At 39.6% G+C, this 19,950-nt stretch overlaps 2 protein-coding genes across 2 annotated transcripts in view; both read right to left on the bottom strand.

The window, feature by feature from the left end:
• Positions 1–2,720: 2,720 nt before the first annotated feature.
• Positions 2,721–19,950, bottom strand: part of espn (espin) — a gene marked incomplete at both ends in the record, with an annotated part of 38,396 nt that continues 21,166 nt past the window's right edge. Inside the window, 5 exons of the mRNA XM_079167356.1 lie at positions 2,721–2,868; positions 4,348–4,359; positions 5,949–6,028; positions 15,114–15,479; positions 15,974–16,119. Of these exons, the coding sequence (XP_079023482.1) occupies positions 2,721–2,868; positions 4,348–4,359; positions 5,949–6,028; positions 15,114–15,479; positions 15,974–16,119 (752 nt within the window). The remainder of the gene's footprint in view (positions 2,869–4,347; positions 4,360–5,948; positions 6,029–15,113; positions 15,480–15,973; positions 16,120–19,950) is intronic.
• LOC306703380 (espin-like protein) lies at positions 9,776–11,824 on the bottom strand (the record flags this gene model as incomplete). The annotated part of the gene is made up of 1 exon (XM_079169337.1): positions 9,776–11,824. The coding sequence occupies one exon, from the start codon at positions 11,822–11,824 to the stop codon at positions 9,776–9,778; it is 2,049 nt and encodes a 682-aa protein (XP_079025463.1).

The following is a 19,950-nucleotide window of genomic DNA, read 5'->3' as shown; positions in this document are numbered from 1 at the left end:
TTTTCTTCTTTTATCTCCCATCAATATTCATCTGTATCTGACTTTCTGATTTTTGTTGTCGTCCTTTCTACCTGATTGGTGACAAATAGCTCTTTGTCCCCCTCTGGTGACAAACAGGGGGAACTACAGCCTCGTCACTGATTATTTTACGCTGAATGTAGACAATACATGGTACATTAAAATCATATCAAAGGCTTCCCCACATTTCAGAAATCTGGGTTTGAGTTTCATACAGGTTCTTTTAAAGCAGTAACCAGTAAATAAAGTAAAAAGTGTCGGAAACGCTCCTGCATGTAACATAGATCTGCATAGCTTTTTTGTTAGTTTATTCATTTTCGTAGTTATTTTTCCTTGGATATTACCATTTTTTCCAACTTTAGCATCAGCATTATTTGGCCGATAGTGGTATTTTAGATGTATTCATTTAAATCCAATTCTGATACATAATTTCCCTACTTTTCAAGTCGAATGTTCCTGATATTGGAGTTAAAACCCAGTATGTCAGTTTTCTGAAAGCATAAATATCCCTCTATAACTCAGTCCCATACAATAGCACAGTCCTCAAAAATGACCTCAGGAGAATCAACCTCAACAAAAACATTAGAAGCTTCAGGTAACACAAACACACTCTGAAGTTGTTTGGTGATTAAAGATTTATTGTCGTCATTTTAACAGTCTGAAAATATAATTATACATGAATTAGCCAACATTCTATTCAAGCAAGGCTGAGACATGTAATATAATGCAATATGGAAACAATGGAACAACAAAAATCTGAGAGGGTCACTATATACAGAGTTTAAATATATATATAGAAAATCAAATGGCAATGATGTTTACATCATTTTTAATTTCAGCATCATATGGCATCCGATGAAAGTGAAATTTGAATATTTCCAAATGATTCCCCAACCAGGACCATGTCTTTCATGACATGATGTGTACGCTTGATACCCTATATCTGCAAAACTGTACATCCAACATAAATGTAGTTAACATATTTCCATCGTGTGGGAACACTTATGTGTCACGCTCAGCAAGAGACATCCGACATGATGGTGAGCTTCAGTTACTCTTAAATGTCACAGATTCAGGCTCTACTCACATTTCAAATGTTACCCACAAACATTCAACACAACTTCCCCACATTTCAATATTTAAACCCCAATTGATGAACCCAAGCCCAACAAATGTGTGAATCCTAGGAAAGTTTGAAAACCTGGAACTGGAAGGAACAGCTTAGAAATGATAAATACAATTAGCTGTATAGTTATCAACCTTCTGTCACTTAAAAAGTACCTACCCGAATGTGAATCATACAGTACATTGTATAAGTCTGGTTCATCTTATTATAATCAGATGTTTGAGTATTGAAACCGGACTCTTCACACTTGCAGCTGCAGATCATGAATACACAGTTGACATTATCTAAGGAACAGTACATTTTAATGTTACGGCTGTTACGAGCAGACACAGAGAACAGTCTGTATTCTGTAAGCAGATCTGCTCATCAAAGATTTATCCTCCAGGTTAGTGGGGCGAAGGTCGGAACAGGACGCAGGACAAACTGATGTCTTCTCTCTACCGTTGCAATATTCAGTGTGCAGATGAGGCATCTGGATGCTGCACTTCACATGTGCATGTTCTTTTTTTTTTTGAAAGGCCGTGTTCAAAAAGAAACCAAGCAGTTTGTTTGTCTTTTGTTTTTTCACTGAAATTCTAGGGTCCTGGGTCCAAATGTGCTCAATAATACATAACAACATGCTCGATACACACATTATGCAACACATGCACGCAACAATTCACATTCATGATCACAACAGCTTAACATTTAGGTCACATATAGAAAAATTGAAATTGGTTCATTTTTCCAGTGATATTTTGTAAAATTCAATTTGCACAGCTACATAATCTTTACATTATTTAAAATATCATATATACCAATGGTCCAAATGACAACACACTTACCTAAGGAAACAGAGTTAGTTTGAGCACTGTTAGGATTACAACTCTGGCAGTAAAATGAAGTAATTTAGAAAGTGCTTCGATGAGTTTGATAAATAAAAAAAAAAATCCCATGACTAAGATATGATATTGTCTACATACAGAATGCATTAGCTGCTTCAGGGTTTAATAAGCATTTGCCGAGTATGTCCATGCCACCTTCAGATGACACAGCTATAATAGAGCTACTTTACCATTTATTGGCTAATGGAGGGAAAATAGACATGCAATGACCCATGGCAAAATGCTCACAAGTAGCCCGTTTCAATCTATCCCAAACCTGTTTGTTTGAGCAACTCTTCTATGGGAAATAGCTGCGATTGATTTATAGGAAAGCGAGTATAGATACTATAAGATAACCTTAGTTGAGTTAAGGACACATACATTTATAGCAAGTGTCTTAAGCGAGGAGAATCAGCGCATTGTCATAGTTATTGTTAGCACTAAAAGACCAAAGTTTGTGTCAATGAGACTTTCAGTGGAGGGCGTTGAGTAATGCCACCCACGGTGAGCCTCAAAGCCGGTGTGGACAGCAGCAAATGGTCAGTATGGTCCTGTGTTTCTGGAGGTCGAAGACAGGGTGCAGAGGAGACAAGCTCTCCCCCGCTGTCCAGTATACAGTGCAGGGTGGAGGATCAGGGACGGGGAAGGTGTTCAGTGAAGGCCTTGGGGGTGGGTGTGGGAGGGCGGGGGATTGTAGGGAGAGACGGCCCAGTTCACTGTTTGGCTATATCCCCTTTCTTCAGAATGATCTGTCGCTGCCAGGGGGCCAGCTTGGTCTCGTCGTAACCCAGGTTCCGTAGTCGCTCCAGCTCCGTCTTCTCCTCCATATCTTTCACCTGTTTGGCCTGCTGCTCCACTTTTCTAGATGCATCCATGAAGAAAGGTGGACAAAGGGCCAGAAAAAAAAATGGAAGTTAGAATTGTGATGGAAGCTTTTTATAAGGTTTCCTTTAAAAGGGAATTTGTTGAGAGGCCTTCTAAAAAATCTCACATCAAACCAGTTAATATATTACAATATAGAAACAATTAGTACTCTAGTTTGATTCTCTAATGTGTCTCTTAGTCATGCATCTTGTTCTCTATTATTGCTCTATTATTACACCACATGGCCAAAAGTGTTAGGACACCACCATCTCATTCAAAAAGTCTGGAGTCTGGCTCGTAGGGGGGTTGAGATCAGGGATCCCTGCTGGTCAGTCTAGTTCTACAAAACCAAACTGGGAACTGGAAACACTATGGACCTGGCTTTGTGCGCATGGGCATTGTCACAACGAAACTGGAGAGGGCCTTTGTCACAAAGCTGGGCTTAAATAACGCTGCATTAAGATGTCTCTTCACTGGAACCAGAGGACAAAGCCCTCACCATAAAAAAGTACATTGTGCTGTGTGTGGTGGACCAGGCTGTCCACATACCTTTGGTAATACAGTGTATTTCATACACAGCACAATTGTTCTTCGGTACATAGCTCCAGAAAGCAACTAACGAATAGAAAACAAATATGATAACCAGAAGCATTTATGGCAGGAGAGGCACATAAACAAACTTTGTTAACGATGGCTTGGTTCCATTAAGTGTCCCAGAAAGCCATAACAGTGAGCCAGCATGCACCAGGAGCTTGGGACCAACTCTCCAGAATGGGATGCAATCATTTCTTTATCTTACCAATTAGCATAATAGCATACACCTGTGCTTCTCTTGCTCACATATGCCAAAATGTCTACAGTGACAGATGTGTATTTGAGCACTGAGGTCAGCAGGGTGAAGAAAACCCGAAACACCGAACCTTAGTAACAGTGAGCTTTGCTAAGTTAACTCTCCTAATGTACTAAAACACGGCAATGTTAGCAACGTATTTCGATTCCTTTTGTATCGGTAGATTTTAGACAACGCTCGTAGGCATATCTGCCATTACTTACTCCACAATGCGACCTATAACAGCCCGCAGGAAGAGTGTTTTAAGGCCCAAAACACAGGTGAGTGTGTTGGTGTGGAGGACTACTTTAAGGCGTTAGCATGAGCCTAGCCATAGTACCGGTGTTACGGTTTATCAAGGGACATAGTAACATAGTAGCTCATAGTGTTTGGCTGTTACTATAGACAAGGAAATAGGTTCATTAGGAAACATATGGCCAAGAGTTGTTTCTGTGGTTTAACATTGTGTTAGTTTTGATTCATCTATATAATAATCCTGTGTTTAACAGGCTTTATCACCACACCATGACATAATGTGACCATTTGTGGCCACTAGATGGAAGACTTGATTTCAAATGTTTGACTTGTTCTCCAATCATCAAGGTTAATGTAAATATTACTGTGGGGAATAAACAATGTCTTCTTACCTTTTTTGTTCCCTGCCACATCAGGAGGACATAAGCAGAAGAAGAAAAGGTGTAAATATCTTAAACGGCAACAACAAGTTGTTTAATGAGTCAAAACAAGTAGGACATTATTATAAGGCTGAACAATGACAAAACAAAACAGGGAATGTTCAAAAATCAACAGTAAGTGGAGATGACTGTAATGGACCACTTATATACGCTATACAATAAATATCTTTCTAAACGGATCAACAAAACGTTTCATACAACACTGTAGAGACAGATTTTTAGAAGATTGTAACGGGACAAATTTGTCATCTTTTCGTCCAGACGTCTCACGTTCTGTCATTTCATAACTAAACCATCTTGAGTTAAATGCCATCTAATACTGGAGACCAAACCCCATGCGCTGGTCAAAACACTTTTGTTTAGGTTTAACACTTAGACCCCAGTGCAGGAACCCTAGATTTGTATAATCTCATCCTCATCTAAATAGACAATGGCCACTTTCCTTAAAGGAAAACTTTGCTTACAAACTATCTTAACACATGCCCGTGCCTCAGTAAACTGTATAAACCATTCAGTTACTGCTTGAGTTGCATTAATGGGAATAAGGCTTCATAATATATGTGTTTGTACATACTTTGTAAATACGAGCACTGGTGCCAGAAATGCTAGATCTGGCATCAGAAACAAGACTTTCGAGTTCTGCAGTGAATTAGCAGATTTTCTTTGAGTGAATATAATCACTGATAATAAATATCCACATCAACTGCATCAATTGTTGAAGTTAGCAGGCGTGAGGCAGGGCATGAAATACTGCCAATGAAAAGGATCAGTACAAGGTGTTGTGTAGAAGGGCCTCTCGCAGTGCAATGTCCAAACAGTTTAATTAAAAGCATGCCATTCACAACTGAATGCTCATAGAGTTGAAAAACACTGACTACATACACTTTCTGTTGCGTCAATGGGTCCATTCTATCTGGAATATATGGGACATTATGGTGGTGTCATGGTGCAGGAAATGTTTTCTTGGCACTTAGTCCAACTTTGTATTGTTTGAATGCCTCATCTCACCTGAACACTGGCCACAAAGAGATACACTTGTTAATCCAAACTGTAGAGAACGTATGCTTCCATCAAGACACTGTGTTATCTTACACTGTGATGCATCTCAAGATTGTCTCAGAAATATTAGGTTTACTTCAGCATCATGTACAGCCTCCAGATCTCTCTTTGGATGAGACAACATTGACAAAGCTCTGCAGGAACTGTGTGATGCTGTTGCATCATCACCGAATACATCTCTGAATAATTTCCAGCCTGTTGTTAAATATAATTCCGGTTTAATTGTAGTCGAGAGAGAATCCCGAACCGGTACGATACCTCGGCTCAGCCTACCTAATAAAGTGGCCCTAGAGTATGTCTGAAAATTGGAAAATCATATTATGGTACAAATAAGGGTCATTTTAGCATGACCCTCCCGTCCTTACTTCCAAGGTTATCTTTGTTAAGAGACACACAAACACACTAACATATTTGAACTCGATGAGCGCAATCTCCCCCTTCTGGCCCAGGATACAATGAATACGGTACAAGATGGTACAAGATGAGACACTCACCTCTCTTCGTCCATTTTCTTCTTCATCATGTCTCTCCTCCAGGCCGGCATCGATGCCAGGCGTGCAGCCTCCTCCTCATCCTGTGGAGGGACAGAGATAGGGGCCCATGCCAGTCAGTAAAGAATTTGATCGATAACAGCTGAAATTATTAGAACGATACAAATAACCTAAAACACAATTTAATTGGTGTTCAATGCAATAAACGGTCTCCCACAGTTCACATAAGTCACATGAACACTTTTTAAATACTTACATCAATTTGTGTTGCAGTAAATTGGCTTTTCCGTGGTCTTACTCTGCAAAGTTATTCATTCAATAAACCTGCCTACTGAAACTTGAGTTACCAAGGGTTTCAAGGTGGTTGTAATACTATGGTGGTTGTAAGAAATTGTTAGGTCAAGGGCTTTGAAAAACCTCAATCAAAGGTGGTATTGATGTGCTTCATGCTTGCAGTCTCGCATAAAGCCTCCCTACATGCTGGAGAGAGCAGGAAAACACCTGCATAGAAAATCTGTAATGAAACATTAGCTCAACTTATTAGTCCAGTATACACATTCTCAAATGTCAACCCTTTGACAAATGGGCTTTATGGAAGTGCGTATATAGAGCATATAGCGTACTGTGTAAACAGATGTATGTAATTAAAACAGCAAATAGAGCACACATACACTGACAATAGGTTCTCTTCTCCTATTTCTGTAAAATAAGATAAAAGTCTTCTAAATGGACAGGACACTGTTTTACAGGACATTTTGGCAGATGGCGCACACAAACTGGTAAGTGGATCCTTTTCTCTCTTTCAGGCTGTAATCGGAGGTGGAGTGGGGGCAGAGAAAGAGGGCAGCAATCTTGGATTTCTCATCTTCACCTGACGAGATATAGATTACCCTTTCGCATTCCTCTGACTGAAGCGTTTCACTTGCCCCGGCAAACATTATCCCAGGTAAGATTATATACACGGTACATTTTTAATGATTCCCCCGGGAATTACAGAGCAAGAAAAAAAAAAAAAATCAAAATGTGCTGATCGATTTGCTATGAAGTGCGGAAGTGTCAGATGTCAGATGGTAATTAATAAAATGGCCAATTGTGGGTTGTATTGCTATTGGAACAACTGTTATTTACTACTGTTCATCCAAAGATGTCATCAAAGATGTACTTGTGTTTGGTACTTAAAAATGGGTCATATACAACATTCAATACCAGCTATGTTGTATGATCAGCAGGAAAGGGACATGCACAAATAATTTGAGCATGCAATATTGCAGAGTTGAGTTAGTACATCCATACAAACCAACTTGCATGAGTGGAAGTAGTTCATCAGTGACTTTTTGAACCTCTAAGCTCAGCAAAGTTACTGTCATGCACTGCCCATTTAACTTGCATTTAATCAGTCACATTAACATTAAGAACATTAAGATCATTAGTGAAATCATCTGCCCTCACAACATAGGGTGTCTTTTAGAGGTAACTAGAGCACTGAATGGAGACCAGAGGAACATGGAGAGAACATGCAAACACAACATTCAAACCTCTCCAGTTAGAAAATAAGTTCTGTTACCCAGCCTATACCCAATGGAACTCAAAAAGGTTCGAAATTAGTTTTTATGACGGGTTGTCTTCCTCTGCGCCAACAGACTACATCCGTTTGAGTCCGAGGGTGTAGCCAATATATTGCAATAGCCTGGCAAGCATCTATTACAATTGATGATAGATGAAAATATTGTTTACAGGCAAGTTTCTCAAAATTCCCAATAATCCTCTGAGGAAGAAGTTCTGAATTCACTTTTATCAGCCACATTCATCTGGCTAATATTGGTAAAAGGGATGTTGACCTTGATACTTACAGGTAATATTGTGATATTTGAGAAATCATGTGCTGGTCGTAGTTGGTAACGTGTGTAGTGTTATTGCTGGCATGTCAAAGGAATAGCTTATTAGCTACTCGTATTGTGTTCTTGTGGGTTGCCGTTGGTCATGAATTTGACATGCATTGCGAGTCCGATTCAGTCTTGCTGTGGATACAGGCTACAACGAGATATCTATGTCATGCCTGAGCAGACCTCTGCTTAAATCAACTTTAAACAGTCAGTTACACAACCTGTTGCCAGTTTTGTACAGTATAGTTTTAGATTTAATACAATCTTTCCATTTGGTTTCCCAGACAATGAAGTCAATATCAATTCAACAACTTCAACAGTTTTTGTTATGTTGTATTTGCTAATGCTCTCCATTGTCTGGACTTAGTGTTGACTTAACGGTCAATCGCATATGTATAAGCAGTTCTGGAAATACAAATATTTGACCTTGTGCAGTGTGCAAGCTTGATGGGTTACAAGTGGAACAAATGGTAGTTCTGTTCATGACTTCCACTGTATAACTTCAATGTCGTATCGAAAACATTTACCACGCACTCAATACTGTGCAATAGATTCACCAAATCTATAACAAATACTGTACATAAATGCAAATCTATGTATAGGCCGTTAAGTTTACCAGCTGACTGCCTTCCTTTTTGGGCTGTGAGTTGATGAAGAGTCACTGTAACCTCCTTATGCCTCCTGTAAGCCACAGATAGCTCAGCGGGTGGTGCTAAGAGGGTTATTCGAAGGTAATCTTGATGGAGACAGAAGAGAAACTATAAGCATAGTGTGGTTCTTCACTGCTGCAAACGTCGCAGCCGAAGATTACGCAATCGGTGCTGGACAATAGCTCTTTCATTGGTACATACTGTATATCAGATAATTTAAATATTATGTCTGCCATGTTTGTCAGTTGAGTAATCGCAACAGTTGAAGTAGAATGTTTTAGGAAAGAACTACTGAAGTCATGTAATCACAAAAATGTCCACAAACTTTATTTCCATCAGGAATGTAGAAACCAAATAATAAAGGATCACACATTTAAATTATGGAAAGCTTGAACAGATCTCTCAAAAACACTCAAATTATAAACAGAGTAACAAAAATGAAGGAACGGACGATTACAATCCTTGATTTGATAGTTGATAACAGCTTTGTCAAATGAAGAAATTTGGATTTGTTTTGCAATTTTGAGCTGTGAATTGCTAATGAAAAAGCTCAGATCGGTTTATCTAAGCCTTGCATTTACCATTCCTGTTCATCTTTTTAGTATATACTGACAGGCACACATTTTATAAACAAAAGCACACTCAGGCTTGAACACAGGGGCCATCTGTGAACCACAAAGTAACCATAAACTCTTGCAAACCCACTAAAGACACTAAAGTTTTTTTGCCTTTGCTTTCAAACAACAACGATCCCATTAATGATTTGAATGTCTTTCCCTCTTACTGGGTATCAAGAATGAATTGATTAGTTTTATCAAACTGTGAGTATTTTATTTCTAGTGTGCAAAGATTTACCAGTTATGTCTTTCATTACAAAGATGTCTTGAACAAACGCACTACATGACTTTTATGGCAAATCTTTTGCTTTTAATAACTTTTCTAGAAGTAGTGTGCCATGGCAGTCAATCATATTAGATTAAAAAAGCTCTTGGTTCAACACAATTCTAAAATATATGCTTGTAGCCAATTTGTGTGTCTTTTGACATCACATGCTTTCTTTTCGTCCACTTCAGCATATACAAAAGGTAAAGTCAGTACAGCTAAGTGGATGCTCTTTGCTTTTCTGCAGTTAAGTCCCTCATGTGACGTGCACCTAAAAGCTAACACACCAGATTAGTTTCCTTTCTAAGCATACTCCACTTCGCAGGTTAGTTTACCTGATCCTGCTTTTTATGCATTTCCTCTCTGGTTGTACAGGTGAACTGGTCTTTTAGTGAACCCTTAGTCCACATTATTGTTAGATATCAAAAAGCTCAGCTTCCTTCTCTTTCCAAAAGGCAAAGCTTCGGTCAATGTATCTGATGATCTCCTCATTGCTGAACTCTTTTAGCTCATAGATCACTTTAATTGAGTCTTCATTATGTTCATCCCTGGGTGGAGGTTTATCAACATCGGGTTCCTGTATGATTTTAACAGTAAGAGGTGGAACATCTTTCACTGTATCTGATCCTGTGCTTTCTGTTTTGTCCTGCAGTGTCTCGGCTTTTCCCGTTGCATCAGTGTGTTGTTCAGTTTCGGTTGTCAAGCTCTGCGTATGATCCTGCTCTGACCCTTTTCCATTAGAAACTACTGCCCCATTTGATGATATCTGCTCACTGTCTTTTAAATTCCCCTGAGTATGTTCCTCCAATGAATTCTGCAGGGTTCCCGGCACCACACACTGGCCATTGTCAGATATGGCAGCAGGTGATGATGCTTGAGAAACATTTGATTGTGAGGCTGGTGGAGCAGGATGGGTAGGTGGTGGAGGAGGTGGAGGATGAGAAGGTGGGGGAGGGAGTGACTCCTGCATAATGGACATGTCAGGAGACATGGAATGTAGAGAAGCCGTCATCACACCTCCCCCATCAATTGAGGCTCCAAAATACTTGTGTTTTATGTCTTCAAAACCATCCGCCCAGTCTCGCTTCCCTCTCTCAATTTCCTCCATGACTTCCTTGTGAAACTGCCTTATGACCTCCCATTTATGGCTGCCAAGACGGTCAAACATCTCGTAGCACAAGAGGTGGCGGAATTTGCGCTCACTGCGAGACATGTTCATTTCCAACAACTGGAAGTATCCAAGCATGAAGAGGTCAAGGGTTAGGCTTTTATAATTCACAGGCGAGCCGTTGATGTGTGGCAAGAAGTGCTCTGGCCAGTAGATCATCTGGGCACGACTCAGCCTGCGGATCTGGCGTGTAGGCACTTGACTCATAATTGTCCTCCAGTGGCCAATCAGATTCCCTACCACCTGCTTCGACTTCATGAAAAGGAGGAGTTTATCATCTTCGCTCTGCATTTCACCACCGATCTGAGCTCTAAATTGGTTGTAGTCCTCCCAGCCCACATCTAAATGACTTCCTCTCCTGCCAGTATGTTTAGCCTGGTACGTTTCAGAGATGGTATACTTCCGCCAGTGTTCAAGGAACAAGAAGACAATTCTTTCTTTCCTCATTTCAATGCATTCCTGGACATAGCTTAGATCTGTCTGAACCTCCAAGCTTCTTGTTAATTGACCATTATTTAAAACGGGGTCTGCAGAAAGAACCTGGTTGAAGTGTTCAATGTTAGTTGGAGCCATTACCTCAGAGGGCGCATACGTCTTAGGAGCATGAGATGGGATAATAACTGGCTCTTCAACAAGTGGTAAGACTGATTCTTCCACTAACAGTAAATCTCCATTGGTATGGGACTGAGGGACCTCAGCAGAGGAACAAAGGACATCATCCTCACAAATTGTCTCTGGACGATAACTAGACTGACTGACCACAGGGAGTGACCTTTTGCGCTTGTACACCCTATTTGCATTGTTATCTATAGACTGCTCATTCTGAATTTCATAATTGGCCTTGAGGTTCTTCACTGAAACTCCACACTGCTTTATCTCCTTCTCTACATCCTCTCTTGTTGAGAAGGACTGAGATCGTCCAATTAAGCCAGTGCCAACGGATCCTTCTAGTTCCGATTGACCTGGGCTCACATTCCTCGCCTCTTCTTGAGAATATCCAGGACATATTAGATCCAAGATGTCTATCTCTTTCCCCCCCAGGGTGGCAAGAAGAATGGCCATACTCTTGAGCAGGGTAGAAATCTTGCTGCACCAGGCTGGAAGATCTTCAGCTTGGCCATGTACCTGCTTTGGATTGACTGAGAAGTGCCCTTGATTGAGGGCAGCAGAAACTGGAAGAAGCTGGTGAAGCTCCCGCTCCAGTTCTTCCAGCTCCTTCTCAACTTCTGAAACCTTGTGCATGACTTGCAGGTTCTCAATTTGTTTCTCGATAAGGTTGAGGTCATCCTCTGTCATCAGTTCCCCAAATGGGCCCAAAATGGCATTGTGGATATGGGAGTAGTGCCATTCCTGAGGCTGGTAGTGTCCGCTTGCCACAAACTAAATCAGAGGCCAAAGGAGACCAAAAGACAAGAACAAAGGGAAGGAAGGAGGATTCCTTCAGCTCAAAGTTCCTGGTGTGAACACACGTTTCACTTCAAATCCATCTCGACACACATGATTTACATGGATTAAGTGGTGCAATGGCACTGCCTCATTACAAGCACAGGACTTTTAATTTTGAGTCAAGGAGAACAGAGAAAGCTTTGTCCTTTTTTGTGTGTGTGTGTGTATATATATATATATATATATATATATAGCTGATCTCTCCCATTGTCCGTTTTTATAGTCTTAGTTAGTAAACTACACAAATGCTGAATATTCAGCTTTTACTGCCATCCAGCATTTAAGTCTTTCATGTGTCTGCGTCTCAAATATGTTGTAACACTGCACTGTGGTGCAATGTTACATTGTTACATCACTGTTGCGTACTGGCACTAGTGCAACAGATAGACACACTTCAGTCCACACCTAACACTGATGGAAAACCACACTGGGTGTGGTTGGAGGTGCAGCAGAGTTGAAACTGTCAACCTGAAGAGGTTAGTGCAACAAAGGTTTTTCTGATTAAGGGACTTGGTATGGAGTTCCTCTTAAACTTATTTTTTTTTGTTATTTTTGTTATTATTATTATTATTATTACTGGTGGACCTGTAGTGTGAATGGGCTTGGCATCACACCACTGAATCAGCATGTATCAACTTGGAGCCACACAACTCCATCATCAAACACCAGCCCACACTGAGAGTCCAAAGTGTGTTAATGTCGTGATGGGCATTGTAGTCAAGTATTCAATTCACTGCACCCCAAAAAGTCTCTTTGCTATTAATAAAGACTGTAAATATGAAAAAAAGAAACATGCATAGAAATGAATCAAGAAACAAAGAAATTTGAAAATTAGTACGTTTATGGATGACTACATGTAGAGCTAGTTAGGTCCGATGTTCTTTCATACAATTAGTAATAAGTTATCTTTTGTATTTTTTACAGTGGAAAAAATATCACTAAAATACTCTGTTCAGCTTAGTTTAGGCCTGACAGCCAGTTAGACATGCCAATGATGCTACTGCACATCAATAGATCATCACCGTCACTAAAGGACATTGTAGACAAAGCTCAACTTGCTGGTTCATTTAAGAGTATGATTGTTCAGATTACTAAAAGTATGAATTACTAATTATCTTGTCTAAATAAACATAATATCAACACACTGCATTGACCGCTAGATTACTAGATGTTATTGGGCCTCATTAACCAAACGTTGGAAATAAATTTCTTCCTAAAACCCACTTATGCAATTTTCACAAAGATCCTGACATTCACCAATGTTTTCATATTTAGGATTTGTTCTTGTAAGAACAGAATTTACGCATATTCAAGAGCTCACAGCTGAGATGTTGCAAATAATTGGAATAATATTAGTTTTTTTGTGTTATCTTTAATTCTACAGTTTATCAACATGGGATTTAAATTACAACATTTTTTTTAAATCATTATTTTCATTATTTTACGAAGCATTATGGTCTTTTAAAATAAATAAACACTACACTAACACTTCAACACTGAACGAATAATAGCATCTCGAGCATCTTTTTAGTGTTATTTTACACTACTACTGCTACACTACACTACTTGCGCAACCGAATATATGAATTTGGCATATACTCCTGCATAAGTACGTTGGTTCCTTATTGGCAATTTTCCTAAAAAGAATGCACATAAAATAAATAAAAATAAGACAGTAATTTAAAGGGAAAACAACAAAAAACTAAAAAGGTGTTGGCTGAAGCTTAAGCTTATTATACCCACCCAATCAGGATGGTGTAATCTAGCATTTGTAGTAAAAGCTATGGAAAATAATGTGCCGTAATTCGTAGACATCTCACGAAATATTTTCGTATGTTATCCACGCATTCATGAACGAGGACGTATAAAGTGTGCTAAAGCACACAAACAGGGTGGGAAGTTCAATGGGTCCAACAAACAGCGATCTTTAAGCCAGGAGATAGCAGTTGTTGATGTTTTTGTCACGTAACCTGCGTACTTAAGTAATAGCACTTCCGTAGTTATTTTAACCCAAACAACATTCTATTACTAAATCTAACTAAGTGCTTTTGTTGCCTAAACCTAACCAAGTAGTTTTGTTGCCTAATCCTTACTGAGTTTCCTGTGAAGTTTATTTTGAAAAGACCGTATGTATGTAACGAGCGGAAATTGACACGTGTTGCAGGCTTCAAACCGTTGTATGAGGATACGTTGACCCAAGAGGCAACCCTTTTACTACCAGGTTTACAAAAACCTGGTAGTAAAAGGAACCCAAAACAAAGTTCTAAATGTTTCATACCAAAAAAAAAAAATCATTGCTCAGTTTTGTGTTTACCGCTTTATCTTTAAACTTTTTATTTTATTTGCAGAGTGCACAACACATTTCTCAACTATACATTTCATGCCCTTTCATGCAGATTGGCAGGGTGCTTACCTATGCTAATTAGGTTCAACTGGCACATGCCTTCGCTTTACGAGGACAATGGGATTCATCCTTATACGTACACAGGCACAAACAATTATCCCGTTTAACATGTCTTGAATCTGATGTAGACTTTTCTTCGGACCTTTCTTAAGAACAAATTTAAGAACAAATTTAAGATATTGGTGAATGGGGCCCCTTGATTCTAAAGGCAAATAATCAAATGTAGACGCTTTATTGTGAAACAAGTTCAGTGTTCTGACTGAAACCTTTGTGAAAAACGTAGGCCATTTTATTTGGTCTCAAGATAAGTAAGTGTAAGGCAGGTGAAGGCAATTAAATTGTAAAAATGCTCAAAAGCGATCAAGTCCCTCACTGCGTCTCATTTGACAGTACAAGAAAAACTCTATCACACTATCAGGAAAGCAAAGATGCTAAATGAAGGTGTAGTCTCAACTCCCATTGGCTGTTTTACCCTGACTAACTGTTTAATTGACAAGTCAACAAGACAGCAAAACACAGGTCATGCATGAACGCTAACATTACATTCATACAACCTCATTGTTCAAAATCACAAAAATGAACACTCAAGTCCAAGCACCAGCTATCCCCTTTGTGTTATTTATTTCAAACTGAGCCATATATATTCAAGAGCATTTAAAAATGGACCACAAGTGGGATAGCTAAGACACAATAAACCTTCTAGATCTTTCCACAGCCATGCAACATCATGCTTACCTTGCGCTTGTGCTCCTCCTCCTCTTGCATCTTGACCTGAAGCTTTCGCACCATCACCTGTCTCTTCCATTCAGGGATCGCTTTCCCCTGTTCGTCATGAGTGGGCACGAGCGCTTCCACATCCGCAAGGCTCATCTTTCGCCCCGACTCTGCTCCGCCACTGTTCCCATTAATAACTGCATTGGAGGACAGTTGCTCGTAGCTAGCAGAGGTGGACATGGTCCTGGCGGATCCAGAACCAGTAGGACTGGGACTAGGACTAGGGGTGGCCGGTGGTGAGGCGAGAGACGTATCGGATGGTGGAGGGGACGATGGCTTGGCTGGTGGGCTAGATGTGCGGGTCTCTGGTGGTGATGCAGTGGTTTCCTAGCCAAAAAAAAAGCGTATGATGTATGACCATGTTGACTCTGACTCATTCAGTATAAATGATGACACTATAATGTGTATCAAGTTATTGCGGTCATTGTGCACAGTTTCCAAACTTATCAAACTTGGCAATTAACAAATTCTGTGGCAAGAAGCCTGAATCATTAGTGAAAATTAAATTCTGATTTATAAAGTTGCACTTATATTATCATGAAGGAAGCATTACTGAGGGGTTCAGTGATGTAGAGGTGTGTCACAGGTATGTCCCTGGATACCTATTAATCACACCTTTGATGGGTTTGGGATAATTTGACTTAATTTCTGTCATTTTTCTGGAGTAATTTAAGTCAGTGTGTCTATACTTGGTTTAAAATGGAGAGACAAATTGCCATCAAATGCAAAAGTGATTGATAACCCTGTGGCTTAATTTCCATATTTGTCCGTGACTGTTACATAATTGTGTCATCAGTGGTTGTGGAGGGCTGTGGACCTACATTGTTGCCTGTGGGTCCGCTGCTGGAAAACACAGTGGTGTAGCCTTTACTGTGAGGTGTTGGCTTGAGGCTCTTCCCTGCTTTGATCTCTGCCAGCAGCTCCGAGTTGTCGCCAGTGGGGGACATCATGTTGAAAGATTTTGTGCCTGCAGACAAAAGGATGGAGCAGAAGAGTGAAACCGAGTAGAAAGAAAGATGGAGGGAGAGAGAAACGGAGAGAGTGAGGGATAGAGATACACTGACGAAGAGGGAGAGAGAGAGAGAGAACGGTTGGGTGGCATTTCAGTGTTAAATATTTCATCCGATCAGGCAGGTAACAATGCTGCCCTCCAGCATGTTGCACAGTGACAGGAGGTCATTATGGCTTCTACTGAGCCTGTCTCTCAAGGATAAGCTTAATAAGGTTAGTTTTGAGATGTTTTACTGTGATTAGCATTTTCACACAATCTCTTTCAGTGTCACCTGACATACACAGCGAAGCTACTGCTGAACTTTTAAAAAAGTAGGTTTCTATGAACCCTAATCTGCTTATAGTGAACAATGCAACAAATCTTCAAGAACGACCTCTATTGGAACTGCCATTACAAAGGAATTGCATTTTCACTGTTCAAAGACGGATAAAAGAAAGAAAGAAAATGGAATTGTCAATCAGGCAATGTCAAAGTAGCTTACCCATGAGGCCACATTTCTTTTACACAACTTGCTTATTTATACAAAAAAGTTCTTCCAAAACAGCAGTTAACAGTGTCAATGGGAAAAATATAGGACAATAACAAAGAAGCTATTATTTTAGTTGTTTCTATGCAACACACATTTAAGATGTGGCCGGAAAATGATTTGATCTAATGTGATAATGTAACGTACAACCAACTACTATAGCAGCTATACATAATCATTTTAAAACATTTATATTTCACATACGTTGGCCCAAACACATCAAGAGCCAAACAGCTACCTCACCTGTTTTAGTGAATGCAAACCTCCAATGGATTAAATATCGTTAGTCCCTCATTGATGACTCATTTTGTATCAGGGGAATGGAAAAAGTACTCCCGTAAAAATGTTCCTTGTTGAGGCAACCACAGTGGTCTAGCTGGACACAAAGCCTCGCTAGCCAGCCACCCTCCTCGCTCTCCCTCTCCCCCTCTCTCTCTCTCTCTCTCTTGGGGAGGAGAGAGCAGTATTCTATTAAAGACCCATCATCACAGTTGGGGGAAATCTAAAGGAATCACCAGTAACTAGAAGTGACAGCGAGCCATTGGCAAGCCGGCCAGGAATTAACACGCATGCACACGCACACATGGACGGATACAGTTAGGTTGGTAGGCACACACACACACACACACACACACACACACACACACACACACACACACACACACACACACACACACACACACACACACACACACACACACACACACACACACACACACACAGTCACTTTACAATCCCCAGCTTGTTAGTCCACCTTACCAAACCAATCCTTGCAGCAAACCTGACACACAATTCAATCATACGCACATTCTTGACATGCATAGACTCTCGCAGTTACAGAGAAATAAAGAGAGGATGATGGCCGACACCAACAAGCCTTATACAATGTGCAGTTCTACACACTCAAACTGTGGCCCGTAAAATGTTTATGAATAAAAGGAAACAGCTGCTGAACCCTGACACACTTTTACAACAACGTGTGACATCTCTTTAGGGTTAGTTTAGAGTCAACAGATTATATAATTCAGTAGCTCTTCATTGCCAGGTGTAAATGAGTGCTAAAACTATTTCTTACTTAAATGTAACTGGATCAGTTACATTTAAAGTATGAGATTTAATTTTGGCAATATAAGCAGCCTACCTTCATCCATTTTCCCCAGACAAATCTTCATTGCAGAGCACCAGAAACACCGGATTATCCACAATCAAATGGGTTTCAAGGCTAAAAAGTTACACCGGACTGAGGTCGGTGTACTCATATCTGTTTGATTAAACCGTAGTATTTGTGTGTTTTCAAGCCAAAGGTTATGTGTGTGTGTGTGTGTGTGTGTAGGTGTGTGTGTGTGTGTGTGTGTGTGTGTGTGTGTGTGTGTTAGCTAAATTCTGTTCAGGGCTCAGGGGTGTGGACTCAACAGGTCTGCCAGAGTAAAGGAGGGTGGAGCTGTGACAGGTGGAGAACAATTGACATCAAAGCACAAAAGGTTTCCTGCTCTGGTTTAGAAATTGAAGTCAGGCTGCTTCATCTGTTAATAGCTGCATTGTCGCAAAGCACTTCAGATAGAGATGTGTCCTGTAATATAAGAAGTAAGATCCTCTCCATTTGGTTAATAAGTAGAAAACAATATAAAACCTTTTAACAATCGATCAATCAATGAGCATCTGAGCTGTAAATTCATCTTGAGCTCTGGGATGTGTTGGTGGCTCTTCATTTTATGACCACCTAACTGTTTATTACCTGATTAACGGTGACGCACAAATCTTGCCATTAGTGAGCACACACTGCTCTTTAGCTTTAAGTATTTTATTGGTATCCTACCATTAGGCAGCAGGTGGAGCATAAATGGATGAGACAATTGAATGTTTGGTGAACAAAACATAAAGATAAAATACAACAAAAAGGGGCCTAAATGGAACAATTAATAGTTTACAGCTTAATTGGTGTCGCTGTTTATTACTGGTTTGTAAAAAACAGTAGTGTATATTGCCCTATGAGCTGCTTTTCAGCTATGACACAAAGCTGAAACCATATTATACCGTAAATGATCTTTCACTTCAACCTTCGTTTAAAATAATGAGCTTCCTCACATAAAGTATTTGTATTTGTACCCTATGCGACTGTTTTATTCATTATAAAATGAGGTCATTGGAAAAATCAAATTCGGTATAATCTCAATAGTCGGGTTTCAAAAATGTGGATTTTAGTGTTTACTACAGTACACGTGAAAGTAATTTATTCTATTTCTCTTCACTGTATTGATATTTAAAAGCTTACTGTAAATTAATTACCCAAACGATTTGGTGGTGGTTTTCTAAAAAGAAATACTACTGTAATGGTGAATTTCTTTTTATGTTGTAAAAAATAAAAAGTCAGTCAATCCAATATCTTTCTGAATGTCTTACTGGTACAGTGGATATACGCCCGTCTACATAGTTCTTCTGTTTATTAAGATCAAAGGACTTTTAAAAATAAATGAGAATACATAATTTTCCTTAACAATTGATGTTGCAATTGTGAGTTTATTTTTCTCGAGAAAAAAAAAGGACAAGTATCTTTTGCTTTGATAAGCTGGATACACAGGTTGAATCGCTGTTAATATTTATATGAAAAACTCAAGATTATGATAACTGGAAAGTGTGAAGGGCTATTATGAATTATTTGATGTGTATGACGAGTGAACTGATTTTAGTTGAAAGATTGGCAGTCTGTACTTACTCTTCATCGGTCTTTGTGCCCCTCCCTCTGCCTGAGTAGCAGACATATCCCCGCCTTGACAGAGCAGCATTGAGGACAAACCACGGCAGGGAAAAAAGTGGAAAAACCAAAAACAGAGAGGAAACATGTGGAGATGGAGCAGACGAAAGAAGGAACGTACATTCAGGTATTAATGGGGAGAAAAATGCTACATCAGCAGAAGAACCGTGTTGAGGCTTGCCAATTAAGAAAATGAGCAGCATGAATGTATAATTATTACAGAAAGAGAAAAGCAATCAGGTTGCTGGTATGTTTTATCTCGTTGCTCTTCGTGTTACTGCTGTTTGATCCGCTGTTGCATGCCGAGCCATCTCGGATACCTCGCTCCATTTTTTGCTTGACAGACTCTGCTATGTTATGTGGATTCTTTGATACAATAGTGTGATGAGCTTCATTTGCTTCCAAGTGTGTTAGTTACTCTATAATAAATTACTTATTTTTGTATTGTGGTTGATAACTAATTAGTTTAATGAATGTGATACATTCTGATAGTAAGTTATATGATTTT

Source organism: Pholis gunnellus (assembly GCF_910591455.1).
Source record: "Pholis gunnellus genome assembly, chromosome: 2".
NCBI lineage: Eukaryota > Metazoa > Chordata > Actinopteri > Perciformes > Pholidae > Pholis > Pholis gunnellus.
The sequence above is the reverse complement of the archived record's forward strand: the minus strand, read 5'-3'. Positions and strand labels throughout refer to the sequence as shown.